At 38.0% G+C, this 17,760-nt stretch overlaps 2 protein-coding genes across 10 annotated transcripts in view; one reads left to right on the top strand and one right to left on the bottom strand.

The window, feature by feature from the left end:
* Positions 1–1,686: 1,686 nt before the first annotated feature.
* On the top strand, positions 1,687–14,365 carry LOC106072475 (uncharacterized). Its single transcript, XM_056023192.1, has 10 exons — positions 1,687–1,906; positions 2,182–2,275; positions 2,973–3,154; positions 3,951–4,109; positions 4,777–4,991; positions 6,841–6,987; positions 7,865–8,089; positions 10,287–10,383; positions 11,756–11,947; positions 13,666–14,365. Exons 1-10 carry the CDS (start codon positions 1,826–1,828, stop codon positions 13,906–13,908), a joined length of 1,635 nt encoding a protein of 544 aa, XP_055879167.1. The 5' UTR covers positions 1,687–1,825; the 3' UTR covers positions 13,909–14,365.
* Positions 14,162–17,760, bottom strand: part of LOC106072474 (uncharacterized) — a 29,547-nt gene continuing 25,948 nt past the window's right edge. For all 9 annotated transcript variants that reach the window (XM_056023182.1, XM_056023183.1, XM_056023190.1 and 6 more), the window contains 2 exons: positions 16,263–16,412; positions 14,162–15,641 (listed from right to left, as the gene is read on the bottom strand). In XM_056023182.1, the coding sequence (XP_055879157.1) occupies positions 14,664–15,641; positions 16,263–16,412 (1,128 nt within the window). In that variant the 3' untranslated portion in view covers positions 14,162–14,663. The remainder of the gene's footprint in view (positions 15,642–16,262; positions 16,413–17,760) is intronic.

The following is a 17,760-nucleotide window of genomic DNA, read 5'->3' on the forward strand; positions in this document are numbered from 1 at the left end:
TACGTTTTCAAAAATCTCTTCAAGAAACACGGTCGTCTTGAATTGAATTGAATCTCAGGCAGCCGAATTCTTGGTCGAGTCGAGAGGCCAAGTGCGCTTGAACTTGGCTTGGCTACCTAGAAGGGGGCTCGAGGTCCGACACCCGACTCGGGCAGAGTTGTGTTTACTGAGCGCCTAAAGGCAGCACGGAAAACCAACTCCTAGGTACCCATCCCCCCCATCACCGGTCCACAAATGAGATTGGACCAAAAGCGCTCTGAGCATGAAAGTAGCGCTATATAAAAGCTATAATAATAATAATAATGGCATTTAGTTTGTTTTCATCAATGAGGATGGAGGGTGGTCTATCAGGTGGCTTCATCAAGTTTTTTTTTCTTCGAATTATTTCGAATAATTAGCCCATATTCTTGACAGGCCGAGGGAAGCGGGACAGTGTTGAATTAAACTCCTACTGTGTGTGTGTGCCACTACCTCTCAGTCATTCATGTATAGCACATTAGCACATCTCCATTAAGGGTGGTTCATTGCCTTTTTTTTTTGTAAAAAAAAAAATAGATGCCGGTACTCAGTGATGGATTGTCTAACTTTTACTACTAATAAGGCTAGTCTTCGAGTCCGAAGATTAGTGAGGAATGCAGTAATTCCCGTGGCTGCGCAGTCCCAGCTGTGACCTACATATTTTGCCACATCCAGGGCAAGCATAACCATTGTCCGCAGCTGGTCGATTTAGATTTTCTTTTCGCCGTCTGCGTTTGTCCTCGGCAGCGGATTTACTTTTGGTCTCAAATGTGTATCCCGCGGCCTTCGTGAGTGACCTCCAGCTGTCTCGTTCTGAGGCCGCATAACTTTTAATAACTAATAAATTAATAATAAACGTCGATAGAATGCAAGAAAAATATATTTGGTCCCCACAGTGAAAAAGGTGCCGGTACCGTCACAAAAAAGCACTGTATATATATCGTTGATTAGATTGAGATATCTTGCTTCAATGTTTAGGGTTGAGTCTGAATTTTAATGAGATAATTTGAAAATGAATAAATCTGTATGTTTTACCAATACAAATCTTCAGCACCAAAGAAATATAAAGAAATGTATTCAAATCTTATGAAGTCATATAAAGAAAGTTATTGAAAACTTTAGAGTATGAAAGGAAAAAAAGAAAGTTTCAAAACATGCATGATGAAATTGTGCTGTGAAGAATTCAATATTGTAGTCCTTTTTTTTTATTCGACAGTAAAGAAACATTCTATCTCAAAGTTAATCGACTATGTTATTAGCTCGATGCAATCATTGTACCATCTAAAACATTACAACACGTTTGTGAGAGTGGAAGGACTTCGTTGTTCTTTCTTCATTCATTACTGAGTGTGAAAAAGATCAGACTCAACCCTCTGTATAAAAACAAAGTTTATTGACAAACTTGAAATGTTTAGTTTGTATTATCTTCAAGTCAAACACAAAAGTACACAGAGGTACACGAAGGGTGGGGTCACCAGAAGAACGTAGTTTTATGATTGATGGACATACCTGTTGACTCAATCTACCTGCGCCGTGGACATTTCTTGTACCTGGACATCAGGATGACATATTTCGAGCAACATGCCTTTGTCGCCCCCTATCCCCCATTCCATAGACAATCCCGTGTAAGAACAATGAAATCACCCCCCCCTCCCTAATCTTTCAGCCGATCAAGGTAAATAGTCGATAGGTTTGAGCTAGGCATCGGCCCATACAGTATTCAATAATCTGAAGAATCAAACAGCTTGTAATACACAAAACAACAAAGTACTTAGTCAATGATGTATGACTTTCAATGATAAGTTGAATGAATAATGCTTACTTCATTGCCAAATTCTGTGAGGATCAAATTTTCTTTTTGTGGGAATTAAAAAGAAGTCTTGAAAGTGTAAGTGCATTTGTTCTATTGTTAATAGTGTTTTTCTTATTGAACTTATTGACAATGTTCAGACCATGTCGTGCCAGTTTTTCTCAGCAATCAATGTCATTATTGAAATCAGTAAGCCTACTTTGGCATTTCTGTTGTTAGTTTTTATATTGATAGGAATGCGAAAGTTTCATGTGAATTTGAGGATTATAATAGACTTCTTATTTACTTACTTATTGTACGTGAGACATTATCCATTTAGTATCATTCTAAAATTACATTCTAACGTCTCATAGAGTCTAATGGAAACAATGATTGTACACATCTTGGTGCTTCTCTTGGCAATAATGGACCATGCTGAAGGGAGATCGTCAACCAATACCATGTTAAGTAAGATGTAGACTTAGATTAATTGATTCCATTCTTGGATAGTCTAGAATGTAGACTTAGATTAATTGATTCCATCCTTGGATAGTCTAGAATGTAGAATTAGATTAATCGATTCCTTTCTTGGATAGTCTAGAATGTAGACTTAGATTAATCGATTCCATTCTTGGATAGTCTAGAATGTAGACTTAGATTAATCGATTCCATTCTTGGATAGTCTAGAATGTAGACTTAGATTAATTGATTCCATTCTTGGATAGTCTAGAATGTAGACTTAGATTAATTGATTCCATTCTTGGATAGTCTAGAATGTAGACTTAGATTAATTGATTCCATTCTTGGATAGTCTAGAATGTAGACTTAGATTAATTGATTCCATTCTTGGATAGTCTAGAATGTAGACTTAGATTAATGGATAGTCTACGTTTTTTTGTAACATTTATGACTTAGAGTCAGGTAAAATTAAAGAAACACACGCACACACACACCCGCACGCACACACACACGCACGCGCGCACACACACACACAAGTGTTAAAATGGTGCTTGTATCTGTCCATTCAACTTTCCCTCAACTAAAAACAAAAAAAGCAATTTTACTTACCATGCAACATGTAGGCCTATACTATTCAAGTATCACTAAAACTGGACTTCAATTTAGGTACATTTTATCCTTTGAGCGTTTATTTTATTTCCACAAGATCCGTGCGACAGGAAGTGGGAGCTGATTTACTCTCACGATGAGCTAGGAGCCTCAAAATATGGCAGCAAAAGAGAGCTGCTAGATCTGGCCATGAGCGCTAACTATGTCAAGGTCAGCCTCTATATGCCAGATCACATCCTGATCTTGCCAGCAGACAACATTTACAAAAGAGATAATGAGGTAAAAATGTTAACATTATGGATATAACCTTTTTTAGCGTTCTTCTCCAGTGTCATTGGTGAAATTGGTGTTAAACATTTTAATGATATCCTTGAAAAAACACTAGGTTATTAGAACTGTGGCGCGAGGCTCATAGAACTGTGGCGCGAGGCTCATAGAACTGTGGCGCGAGGCTCATAGAACTGTGGCGCGAGGCTCATAGAACTGTGGCGAGAGGCTCATAGAACTGTGGCCCTGTAGGCGCGAGGCTCATAAAACTGTGTCTTATGCTAAGGTAAAATACAAATCGGCTAGTAAAAATTAATAAAAATAATATAATAATATCAAAACTCTTGACTGTCATACACACAAACATAAACTATTCTTATTCGAAACGCTAGAACAAATTCGTACAAGTGTGTGTTAAGAATTATTATAACTTTACAGTAAGGCCGAGAGATTCTGTCTAATACTATTAATATAGTACATAGTTTACATTGCATATGCGCATTATAATATAGATGTAATTAAATGAGGAGTTTAAGCTTAATATAAGTTTAAAAAAAGTTTGACTAATCTTACGGGTATTTATCTAGTAAATTTCATAATTAGCCTAAATATCAAAGAAACATAACAGCAAACTTCAATTGTCACAATGTGGGCTTGAAATCTTTAAAACTGTGTTTTCATTATTTTGGTTTCTTGTATTAGGCCAAATATTACTTCGATTGAATACCATATTCTCGTCTACAGCTTGAGATATTTTATTAAAACTCTTTGAAGGATGAAATATGTTTTTTTTCCCCCTATTACTCAGATCTGTATGCAGTCTCTAAAGGCGCTAGCAACCAACGGTACCCACGTGGACAATGATGACCCCTGGCTTTTCTTCTTGGCGTGTAGCACAGGTCACGTGACAGAGCTTAATATCGCCAACAGCAGCACCGTTCGAGTGGCCATGGACTGGTACATTAAGGTCAGTTTTGAAGTTAAATGGCAGAACATTCCAACAATGTTTCTGTTTCCAGTCAATCTTCAGATATAGCTCGTGTATTTGATATTTTAGAATACAGGTACACATTTCTGCTTCATTGTCTTGACGAATTGTTTAAAACAATGGCTGGTCTGTCAGCGCTCAGGCCAAACAGAAAAAAAGTTATTGTCCTTTCTGTCTGTCATTTGAAACTTATTATGTGATATTTTGTTTATATTTATATAATATTTATATATATATATAGTATCACACACACACACACATATATATATATGGGATATATAGGGGCGCTGTGGCTGAGTGGTTAATCGCTTAAGCCTGGGGTCCTGGGTTCGAATCTTTAGTTGCGTACAGTAAAAGCGCTTGGCTGTTGTGATGACCATTTGACCCCCTGCTCGTTAACACCATCTGCCCCTTAGATCGCAAGGTCTGAAAGGGAAACTTTACTTTAGTTTCCCAAATCCTCTTCCTCCTGCTATGTCCTTAAACACGTCTGGCTGTAAAAACGCCTAAAACACAAAATTCTACAAACGTATTGGTGCTGAAAAAAAAGTAGTCTATTGAAACCAATCCAGGGCTAAAATCTGCCCAGCCATTGAAAGAAATAACATTGCGAATACCAAGGTCTCTTTAATGTCTCTCTCTCAAGGATATATCGTTCAGCTCTGAGCCCGTCTACTCCAGCTTCTACGACGGGTGCCCAATGCAAGAGTCACACCTGGTCAGGCTCCACGAGGCGGCCAAGAAGATGAGTCTGTTTCTGGCCATGAGGGACAAGCCGTACGTCTTTCCCCTCCACAACGTGTTCCATGATACAGCCACAGGAGAGGTTGGAGGTCAAAACCTTCTACATTTGGGTCAAAGGTCAGTTTACTACTGGGCTTAGATACTGTATATATTTATATTTATAGCTTTTATATAGCGCTACTTTCATACTTATAGCATGCTCAGAGCGCCTTGGTCAAATCTCATTTGTGGATCAGTTGGGGGGGGGGGGGGGAGGGGGTATCTAACATTGGTTTTCCGTGCTGCCTTTAGGCGCTCAGTAAACACAACTCAGCCCGAGTTGAGTGTCGAACCTCGAGCCCCTTCTAGGTAGCCAAGCCAAGCCAAGTTCAAGCGCACTTAGCCTCTCGACCACGCTTTCCACTGTACTAAAATAATGGGGGGGGGGGGGGGAATAGAAAAATAATTTTAAAATAATTTTAGATTTCTGTGTCAGATTTTTTCTGGAAAACTTTACTTCAATGTTAGGCCTATGTTGTAATCGTTTTTTTTTTACAAAGATTATATCAACTCACTCTGTCTGTCTGTCTGGTAATAAGTATGTTACACGTCATTTTTTCCACACCCATAATCGGATCAAGCTGAATCTTTGCACAATTATTCATTGACATTGACAAGACATGAATACATAAAAAAGTAACTAATTAGACAATTAATTAACGTAATTCATTATTTTGTTTAATAGCAATAAGGGAAACTAATACTTCAGTATATATACTTCAGATATGGCTAAATTTGTTGGGTTTAGTCCCTCTAAATATTTATTAACGTCATTTCTCCGTCACATATTCTGCGATCAAGTTGATACCTTAAACAATTTATTTAGTGTACCTAACAAAACATGAATCAATAAACAAAAATACTCATTAGTGTATTGATTTTTGGTAATTATTATTTTTTGTTTGATATCGAATAAGGGAAATATTTTGTACATTGGTTTATATAGTTTTAAGGATGGAGTTCTTCCACTTTAGATAAGCTTCGTTCTTTTTTAAAAAGGATTTCTATATTTATGCTTGTTTTTTCAAGAAGCGTCAATTTAAGTTTATTTATTTTCACGATATATTTTTAACGCAGGACTCTCCTATTTGTTTGAACTTTAATTTTTATATCCAGTTTACATTCTTAACACTGTTAAATACAGTAACTTAGAAAAAGAAGAGAAAGTGATATAGAGAAATGTGGAGGTGATATAAAGAAACACAAAAAAAAAAAAAAGCGTAAAAAAAAGAGGAAGATTGGGAAATGTTTTGAAATAAAATAGACAGGACACCATGTTGAAAGATGCTTTTGTTATACATGTTTCCAATGTTTTTCAAAATTTAAGATTATTTCATCTTATCGCAAACATCCCGCAGGACGGGGGTATTGGCGGTTGGCAGGGTTCAAACCCTAGACGATCGAGTTCAGAGCGCATACCGCACGACCAGGCAGCTATTCAGCTGTTACCAATAAAATAATTAGAACTAGTGTTTTATTTTGTGACGGTACGCACCGGTACGGCGTACCGGCACCTTTTTCAATATGGGGAAAAATGGTTAATTTTCTTGTAATTTTAACGTCTATTATTAATTTATTAGTAGTTCAAAGTTAGGCAATCCATCATTGAGTACCGGCACCTATTTTTTTTAAAAAAAAAAGCACTGGTTAAAACAATTAGTTAATGGTACAAGCGAAAGGATTTAGAAATTGAATGTTACAGTGCTAGAAAGTGTACAAGAACGTAGAGCAAACATGTTTAACTACAGGACGTAGGACGTAATCCTTTTCTTTTTGAAGTAACGTCTGTATTTCATAAGATAATATATTATTTATCTACACTTCCTATATTCTGTACACCGCATACAACAAAACAAAAAAAGCTAACAATGTATAATTATCCGCTGAAAATCTCCACATTCAAAGCTAAACTGTATTGTTTCTTCAGATATGAGAAGGATTACATTACCTTCAACGACATCCCGTACAAATGGTTCTCCTACTGGTCAAACACTGGACACAGGGACAATGCCAGATGGGCCTTGCAAAAACATAAAGCTTATAAGCATAATGCGGACACAGCTGCCGTCGACTGGTAAGTAAGGGGAAAAAAAGACTAAAGAGTCTCGAAATATTTTCATAAAGTCAACATCTGGACATTCTGGCAGACGTTTGGCTCTTTCAAAGACCACATCCCTGAGCATAAATTTAGGGGCGTAAGAATAAAAACGCAAACGTTAATTAATTCATGATCATTTTTTATACCAAGCAGTACGTGCATGCCTAAGATTTTTATTATCCCATCAACAAGGATACAATTCTAGAAAATATTATAATAAAAAAAATACACGACATATGCATCTCAAAGTATATTTATAATTTAAAACCTGCATTAAAGTTACACTTACGCTGTCTTCGGATTACTAATGAACCAAAGTCATTACTGGCAGCAATGTTGCCGCTCTATTATTATTGACCATTGTCATCCTGTTGTCTCTCTACAAAATGACCTTAGCTAATTAGTAGCGTTATTGATCTAAAAGAGGCCATAGCCATCCTGTAATATTTAATTTGAGAAAATGGTCATGACCATCTAGGAACGCTATTACTCTATATCCATTCTTGGCCATCGTGTATTTTACAAAACCTTATAGCAACTCACTCTGTCCGTCCGTCTGTCTGTCTGTCTGGTACAAAGTTTAAACACGTTCTTTCTCTTACTTCCTATTCTTGGACCAACTTTGTAGCATGTCTCATTGATCCTAACATAACATGAGTCAATAAAAAGAAATTAGTTAACTAAGTAGTGGTCCTTAATTAATTTTGCTTGACATCAAAAGGGACATAAATCTTACAGTATTGAGGCTGCAAATGTGAAGTTCTTCTCTATAAATAAGCTTTGTTTTTTTTTAAAAGTATTTTCATATTTTGCTTGTTGCTATTTCTCTTTTAATACGATAACGGACATTCAGGTACGCTGACATCTGCTGGCGCCCTATTTACACTAACGACATGTTTGGCCTCAGTGTGTTTGGGAGCTTGGACGACCTTTTGGACGCCATTAAGAGAGGTCATCGTGTCCGGGTCAGGTTCGACAATGTGGCATTGGAGGTGAGCAATATGAGGGTAAAGAATCGAACCGTGGCCGCGCAGCTCTTCAATGAGGTCACTATGGTCAGTGAGCCTAATGGAAACAGGTAAGCACTGTCTTTACAAAGCTTATATCAACTCTGTCTGTTGTCAGGGGCAGGTATGGCGAGAGTGAATGTGTTATTTCTTTTTTGTTTTGTAAGAAAGAGTTATATCCCTTTGTTTATATCCCCAGGTATGAATGTGAACAGTATACACTTGATGTTTTTGAATATAAGTTTTCCTTACATGAAAGAGAGAACTTGGTAGCCAGTTGTTTCCTGGACTGGTGTTTGTGTTAGTTTTTATAGTAGAAGAGGACGGATTTTTGTTTGTTATTACTGAGTGTTTCTATATAATTAATAAAGTTGTGATTTCTTGAGAGATAAAGTTTATCTGGATTCTTTTAGAAATATGTTTTTCATCTATAAGTGTTTACTATAGATCTGCAGTAATCATTCGTAAGTAGCCCCTTATGAGCCAAGAAAAGAACCTGACATCTGTCTGGCCAAAAGTTTGTACACGTTATTTCTCCCACATCCAATCTCGGATCAAGCTGAAATTTTGCACAATTATTTCTTGTACCTGACAAACCAAAAATCTTGAAAAAAAAAAAAAAACCAGTTAGTTTATTATCTATTGACAATTATCAATTCATTTGGTACCGAAGATGGGAAAGAAGTATACTTGACTGATGTAGTTGAATTAGTCCCTTTTAAAGAGAGAATTAGGTCGTCGCTTTTAAGTTTGAGACTAACAATAGATAACTATAAAACCTATTTTAATAAGCACTTTCATGGCACAGTGGTTAGTTTACCCACTTGATGAGGTTTCAGCCCTCTAGATCGAATTCTGATCGCTCAACTTTTTTTTGTTAGAATTGCCTTTAAAAATCGATCACGGACAGTAAAATTCACCCACACACACCCTTCTTTCTCCCCTTCAGCCCTTTCCCAACTGGTCCATACAAGTGATGGGGTCATAGCATATTGAGAAAGGTAAAAGAGCGAAATAGCGCTTAACAAAAACAATCGGTAAAAATATTTCTAATCGCACAGATTTACTATTGTTAGTCTAGATCAGTGATTCCCAAATTGGTCTATATAGACCAACCAGGGGTCTACGAAGACTTCCAAGGGGTCTAAGTGAAAAAGCGAATTAGGGGTCTATGAGATGTTGACGAGGGTCTACGTGACCTTAATTTTGATATCCCGTGAATGGTAGTACTTCATACAAACATTTATGATTTGTACCTTAGGAAATTCTTTAAATTTTTATCCTGCTGCTTGATATTGTATTTAATTTAATAACTCTATTTAAATAGCGAATTTTGTCTAATTGTAACTATCACAAAAAGAAATGTAGACTGTGCAGCGCTATGTATTTGAAGTTGGACTTCATTCATTCCTTGTCCATCAAGCGATTTTATATGAGCCTATTTTTATAATGCTATGAAACCAATTTAAGTTCGAGGATCATTTGAGATGATGCCACCCTGATATAAAATCAAAGTTTGAGATACTTTCGAGCACTCAAAGATAAAGTTCATAATAGACCCGCAAAATCTCTATCGACATCATATAGTAAGATGAGTTATTAGTAAAGGCTTCTTCTTCCTGGTACTTATAATTATGTTGAAGGATTAAGATGACCAGTATCTGAGATATGAACTGCGCAGTTTCCAGATCTGGCAGCTCTCCATCGAGTTTCTCTTCTATGGTGGTGTTTGGGCTGGTCTCTTGTTTGGGCTGGTCTCTTGTTTGGGCTGGTCTCTTGTTTGGGTTGGTCTCTTGTTTGGGCTGGTCTCTTGTTTGGGCTGGTCTCTTGTTTGAGCTGGTCTCTTGTTTGGGCTGGTCTCTTGTTTGGGCTGGTCTCTTGTTTGGGCTGGTCTCTTGTTTGGGCTGGTCTCTTGTTTGGGCTGGTCTCTTGTTTGGGCTGGTCTCTTGTTTGGGCTGGTCTCTTGTTTGGGCTGGTCTTCAGTTTTGAAGAATGACATGGGAGCAGATGAAGAAAGCTGCTCAGAACCGAGTTCGGTGGACAGGTGTGGTTGCGGCTCTATGCTCCCCTGGGAGTGCACAGGATTAAGGTTAAGGCAGGCAGTTTTGAAGAGCTTGGTCAGCATTTTCTTATTCCTTCCATCTCCTTACTAACCCCGAGCTTCGTAGCTTTAAATAGATCTATTACTTAAAAGCTTTCCAGTATTGGTTGTGATATTAACCTATGCATTGTTTATTCCGCGTGTACGTGTGTGTGTATGTGTGACAGGTTCATCCAGAATGACACACGTGTCAGATTAAGTGTTGTACACACTACAGGCAGAGTCCACACTTATGACTATCTAGTTGGCAGCACTGAACGTAAGGTACAATTTTTCTCTCTTGTCACAAAGCTTATATCAACTCACTCTGTCTGTCCGGTAAAAAGTTTGTACATGTTATTTCTCCCACACACAATCTCGAATCAAGCTTTTTACCTGACAAAACTAGAATCAATAAAAAAAATTAACCAACAAGTTAATTATTTTGCTTGATATCTCGAACAAGAGAAAGAAATAGTATTTGACTGATAGCTCGCCACTTACTGTAATCAAGATACTATAGGCAATATCTTTTAATATACTGTAGGCAATATTTGTTAATGTAAGAGATATATCGCAGGCAGTATCTTTTAATGTATGCAATCTAATGTAAGAAGTTTCTATTAATTAAAGCAATTTACTGTGGCAATATATATATTTATATATTTATTATATCTTTTAGTGTGAGCTGTACTGTAATTTCTTTAAATGTAGCAGTAAACTGTAGGCAATTTCTATAATGTAAGCAATCTACTGCAGGCTATTTTGTAAGCAATGGCTTGTAGTAATTTTACTGTAGACAATATCTGTAGGCAAACCCTGTAGGCAATTTTCTGTGGTTAGTCTCTTGGTAGGAAATTTGAGGTCATCAATTAGGCAATTCCTAAATGGCGATCTCTTGTAGTCATGTACTATTGGAAACGCCTTGAAGGCAATATTCCGTTGATTCTCAAGCGAGAATTTAGGGTTTTCTAAACATTCATTACAGCGACAATTTGTTTTATGTGCATCTCTAAAATCCTAGACAACGTCAACTGAACTAAACAAACAATTTCTGATGTACACATATTCACTGAGGTACACTGGTCAAAAGACTTATTGAATATCTTGAACGTAGTTATTAGACATCGATTGGTCTCCCTTGGAAGTAAAACCTCTTCAGCTTTTGTCTTTCACCTCTGAGATTGTAACAAGTTACGAATCGCATATGTATATATATATAAATTTCTATGTAATAGGTTCAAACTAATCATACCATAATTTACCAGCTATGATAAGGTGTAACATAAAGTTCAGGTTTTACTACACACACGTATAAAATTACGAAGCAATAAAGAAATTAAAAATAAACATGATGAGATGGCTACTTTGTTTAAAAGACGAATATTTTTAAACCAAACTTAAATCATAATTCAATCACTTGTCATTGCATATTAATCAATTAAGGCTTCAGAATAGCAAGCTAGTAGATCGCTCTGTGCTATCATGATACGTTTTCACAACTGCTAATCTCTTCTTATTTCTTTTGTATTTCGGCTCAGAATAGTTGTATTCTATTCCTGCGCGGTCTCTTCTGATGATTTTTCATAAAGTGATTGTTTCATTATATTGATTACTTAGCTCTGAAGATACATATTATCTTTAATATTCTAAATAGTATTCAAATGACAAGAAAACGATTGAGTGGATGATTGACACTAGGCCATGGTCAGTGGTACTTAAAACTGTTGAACCACCAGGGGATGCTGTCGTAGGATCAGAGTTCGATCTGCAGGCGGCCATCATGGGCGGAGCATCGATCCGGCTGAACATTGAGCTAGATCCATTGGCAGGTTCCTTTTATACCCAGGTAAATTAGATCCTCTTTTCATTTTGAAGCACTATATTAAGCAGCCCAGAGTGCTTTACCCTTTGATCACATTTTTGGAATAAAAATTCAATCTTCAGTCAAATACGTTTTGAAATACCGCACAATGTAGAGTTTGTAGTCCACACACAATGTAGAGTCTGTAGTCCACACACAATGTAGAGTTTGTAGTCCACACACAATGTAGAGTCTGTAGTCCACACACAATGTAGAGTCTGTAGTCCACACACAATGTAGAGTCTGTAGTCGACACACAATGTAGAGTCTGTAGTCCACACACAATGAAGAGTCTGTAGTCCACACAAAATGTAGAGTCTGTAGTCCACACACAATGTAGAGTCTGTAGTCCACACACAATGAAGAGTGTGTAGTCCACACACAATGAAGAGTCTGTAGTCCACACACAATGTAGAGTCTGTAGTCCACACACAATGTAGAGTTTGTAGTCCACACACAATGTAGAGTCTGTAGTCCACACTCAATGTAGAGTCTGTAGTCGACACACAATGTAGAGTCTGTAGTCCACACACAATGTAGAGTCTGTAGTCCACACACAATGTAGAGTGTGTAGTCCACACACAATGTAGAGTCTGTAGTCGACACACAATGTAGAGTCTGTATTCCACACACAATGTAGAGTGTGTAGTCCACACACAATGTAGAGTCTGTAGTCGACACACAATGTAGAGTCTGTAGTCCACACACAATGTAGAGTGTGTAGTCCACACACAATGTAGAGTCTGTAGTCCACACACAATGTAGAGTCTGTAGTCCACACAAAATGTAGAGTCTGTAGTCGACACACAATGTAGAGTCTGTAGTCCACACAATGAAGAGTCTGAAGTCCACACACAATGTAGAGTGTGTAGTCCACACACAATGTAGAGTCTGTAGTCCACACACAATGTAGAGTCTGTAGTCCACACACAATGTAGAGTCTGTAGTCGACACACAATGTAGAGTCTGTAGTCCACACACAATGAAGAGTCTGTAGTCCACACACAATGTAGAGTGTGTAGTCCACACACAATGTAGAGTCTGTAGTCCACACACAATATAGAGTCTGTAGTCCACACACAATGTAGAGTGTCTTGTCCAAACTTAAGTTTTTGCGATTGCTTTCTCCTAATAATACCATCCTAGGTGAAGGTCTCTGCACTCTTGTAGTCTTGGTTTATGAAAGCAGCTGAATGAAAAACCAGACGAGCTAACAAGCAAAGAAACAAACAAACAAAAACAAACAAAAAACTAAGCTATAGACTAAATATTTGGTAAAAAAGGCGACTCATCTGTGTGTGCCGAAGACTGGAATCACGAGACTACTCTGCGATTTTAGTATCCCCCCCAAAAAAAAATACAACAACAACAACAATAAAAAAAAAAAAAACCCGTCAGTCACGTTGAAACTTCAAAACTAAAAGTGCTATTGAAACTCGATTTGAACGTCAACTGTATTGTGCTCAAACTATTGGAGACGATCGCTTTTTGCTTCTCTGGAAGCGAACTCTTTTGTTTTTAAAATAAAATATCCTTACTGCCACTTTTCATCACTAGCAATAGTAGTTAGTCTGAAAGTCTTATGAATTTGAAGACATGTCCCCAAGAAGTATCGGTGCATTTTGTTTCACTGCTTGAATCTATTTATATATTTATTAAGATAGCTACCCTTTTTAAGACACCTCGTTTAATGTCTTCACTAGGCTAATAATATAAGAGTCGATCTGCTAACGGAGACCATTTACGCGCAAGCCCTGGACCACCTAAGTGACGTCAAGTCTAAAGTACCCTACGAATACGAGCTTCAGAAGTCAATCTACTATTGGTACCTTCTGCTGTCATCAAAAGGATCACTGCGCATGACCGCTTGGATGTATGGCACAGACGATTTTCGGTACGAAGAAATTGCAGACGAAGCAACAATCACATGGTTTGCAAACGTTTGAACAAGATTTTAAAAAATGTATTAAATGCTTTGGTGAAATAAGAAAAAAAAAAGTATTTTTATTTTTATCTTTAATTTCTTGAATTTTAAAAACATATAAATAGAAATATTCCCACAAACAACAATATTTCAATATTTTGTTAATCTTCATTTAATAAAATTATTGTTGACAGTCTCTCATATAACTAGATAATCTAGTGATTATAAAGAAACTTAATTAAAAACAGTACTATAAATAATGTGAAGGAATCATATTAAAATGTGAACATCGATTGTTTTATTTCTTTCTGACATTGATTTTTTTTCATAGCGAGTTATATTCTATGTTGGAATAAGAATAAATGCAACATAACCTATACAATGGTTCGTTATTCTAAAACAAATCATTTTTGAAGATCCCCTATCATTGAAAGGGATTATAATTCTAAAACATCTGCCATAGCAATGCATAATATATATATATATAAAAGAACAAAATACTTATTAAAGAATAAACCCAAATAATTACCTAAAACAAACAAATGTACACTATATGTCATAACAACCATACCAATAGGCCTATCTCTTCTGACGATAATGGTTTAAGTGTAATGATATGTTGATAATATACTTCGTCTTAAAATCAAGTAACCTACTTTAAATGGGGAAAACCCTGAAAGTAAGTTCTATAAATAGATGAAAATGAGTTCATTACACATTTGAAGATAGGCGTGCTCAGGAGTAACAGAGCCTCCCAGTCCCAAGAAGCGCTATATCTTACAAGTTCGCGAACCAGACCACACTAGCCGGTACACTGCGGTGGAAGAAGCGATGGTGTCTGCCCATTTGCCAGCCGGACAGATGGACGTTGCCTGTGGTCGGGACGACCAGGAAGACCCAGAACGGAACGGGGGAGAGCTCAAACTCGTAGCTGCCAATGGGCCTGTCACCCATGACGCGGACGCTCTGGGACACGCTTTCTTCGTCCGTGACGGCGCTGCCGACTTTGGTGTTGTCGGCGCCCAGGTAGAGGGTGCCACTGGTTGAGTCAAACTCGATGGACATGCGTATGGAAGCTGATTTTAGGACGGCGTTTTTCACGTTGATCTTTTGACCCCAGATGACCACGCCCTTTTCGTTGACCTTAAGGATCGTCTCCCACGGTTTGACGTCGATCATCCACGAGATCTTCTGCTTGGTCATGCTGGGGCTGACGGTGGTGGACGTGTTCCGGACAAAGTGGCCGTACTGCCGGAACGTTCCGGTCGTGTGGGCGGTAGAAAACTTAAAGTAGGTGTCCGTGGTAAAGTCGAACTGATCGAATCCTCGTCCTCCTTTTGTGGAGAGCTCATCCAGGAAGTAGGCACTGACGTGGTTGTTTTTGACACGAAGGAAAGACGCCTCCATCGCCCTATTGTCTACCACCACGCGGACTCGGTGGCCGTCCCTGATAGCCGCCACAAGGGATTCTCTCGATCCTCTCAACTGGTTCCCGCTGTTGTCATGGGTGAAGACGTGGCGCCAGCACGGGTCTGCGAACCACTTCAGAGATACATAGTCTGAGCCCCTTCCCCTGTTGGTGACTCCTCCTACTGCCCACCTGGAGCTGTCCCTGCGGCCAGTGGTTGACCAGGAGGAGAACCACATGTAAGGTGTCTGCGTGTTGAAGACGATATCGCTGCCGCTGTATTTCTGAGAAAGATGTTTGTTGCTTTGGCCACACACTCGACCATCAGCATCGGACCAGGCCACAACCTGGAGAGAAAAAAAAATTATTTAGGAGGATTATTTAGTTTAAGATAATATAGCACGCATTTATAAAACACAAGAACAGAATTGGACATGAACATATCTAAGAATTTAAAGAAAAGACAAAAGTATTAATAGAAGTGCGAAGTTTCACATAAGATCAAACCAGATTTCTATATTTCTTTCCTATGGAGAAGACTGGTCCTATATTTTATTCTTTATTTTATCCTTATACGATGTGATGATTTCTGTTTATTTATTTCTTGGTATTTCTAATATTAATTATTGTTTAAACAGAATCATCTTGTCGGAGATTATATAAATGACTTGATAACACACTAAAGAAACATCTGTGTTCTATTAGAACTACTTTAATTAACTTCTTCAGATTACACAGAAGTAGATTTTCGATTCAATAACAACTTGACTTAAATATCTTCATAAAATGAAACTTTCTAAGACTACAACTATAACTGATATAACTTATCACAGTCTACCGCTCAAAAGTTCTGGGTGCTATTAATCCTTCCTGCTCTGTTTTTTCAATATCTCTGGGTCTCCTATTTGCACACAAGTAAATATTTTCAGCTAAGTCATGGGTGAAAAAGAAGATTTCAGTAGAGTTACCTGGAAAGGGAAGGCGTATCCTCTGTCCGTCATTAGGGCCCTGATCTCTTTGCCTTCACGTGCCGCATCGATCAAATCCTCCTTGTTGCCCACTGTTGAGCCTCCGTCCAAAAAGTGAGCGAAGAGAGGTCGGTTGTTGTAGAGGTCATGCTGAAAGAAATAGTTCAGAGTTAAAAAAAAAAAAAAAATAAAAAAACAACAACTATAGTGCTTACTTAATGTTCGTGGGTCTGCAGTACAAGAATACATGATTAGCACGCATTACAACCATAGTTGTGTCTCTTGCAGTTTTATGTCCCACTAAGGGAAAAAAGATTGTCTCTCAATACGTCTAGTATGACAATCCCACAATTCCACAAGTCTCATTTCTGTCTATACTGTAACACGGCTACATAGCATGCCAAGGTGAAGGACGAACTAGACTGGCCAGCTAAGTGATAGAAATGTTAGACTGACGTTTATACAACTAGCTGTAAAGAACTATCGCAAGGCAGAGTTGGGGATACGAAAAACAACAACGTATCTTTGGCAGCGTTCAAAACTTTTTCTATCAACTTTGAAACCAAGGAGTCCTAAATCCCAGATCCCTATCCCTGCTTAGGGATGATTTCTACGTAAAAGAGTGACAAGCTTAGAAAAGCCGCCTAAAAAAGTTCTAGATTTGCATTAAACAATTGCCATAAGTTTGTATCGAAAGTATTATAAGCCTGCATTCTAAGTCTGATATAAGTCTGTACTGAACGACTGATCATGTCAATGCGTATCTAAATCTATCAATATTGAGTCTAGGAATGAGCATTTTGTTCACAAATGCTGACGCTTACAAATTAAACTTATAATCATTATGGAGGAGATGAGTGGAGCAAGAAACAAAGACATCAGGATGGAGGAGATGTGTGGAGCAAGAAACAAAGACATCAGGATGGAGGAGATGAGTGGAACAAGAAACAAAGACATCAGGATGGAGGAGATGAGTGGAGCAAGAAACAAAGACATCAGGATGGAGGAGATGAGTGGAACAAGAAACAAAGACGTCAGGATGGAGGAGATGAGTGGAACAAGAAACAAAGACATCAGGATGGAGGAGATGAGTGGAGCAAGAAACAAAGACATCAGGATGGAGGAGATGTGTGGAGCAAGAAACAAAGACATCAGGATGGAGGAGATGAGTGGAGCAAGAAACAAAGACATCAGGATGGAGGAGATGTGTGGAGCAAGAAACAAAGACATCAGGATGGAGGAGATGTGTGGAGCAAGAAACAAAGACATCAGGATGGAGGAGATGAGTGGAACAAGAAACAAAGACATCAGGATGGAGGAGATGTGTGGAGCAAGAAACAAAGACCTCAGTATGGAGGAGATGAGTGGAACAAGAAACAAAGACATCAGGATGGAGGAGATGAGTGGAGCAAGAAACAAAGACATCAGGATGGAGGAGATGAGTGGAACAAGAAACAAAGACGTCAGGATGGAGGAGATGAGTGGAACAAGAAACAAA

The sequence above is a fragment of the Biomphalaria glabrata genome, chromosome 3 (genome assembly GCF_947242115.1).
Source record: "Biomphalaria glabrata chromosome 3, xgBioGlab47.1, whole genome shotgun sequence".
NCBI lineage: Eukaryota > Metazoa > Mollusca > Gastropoda > Planorbidae > Biomphalaria > Biomphalaria glabrata.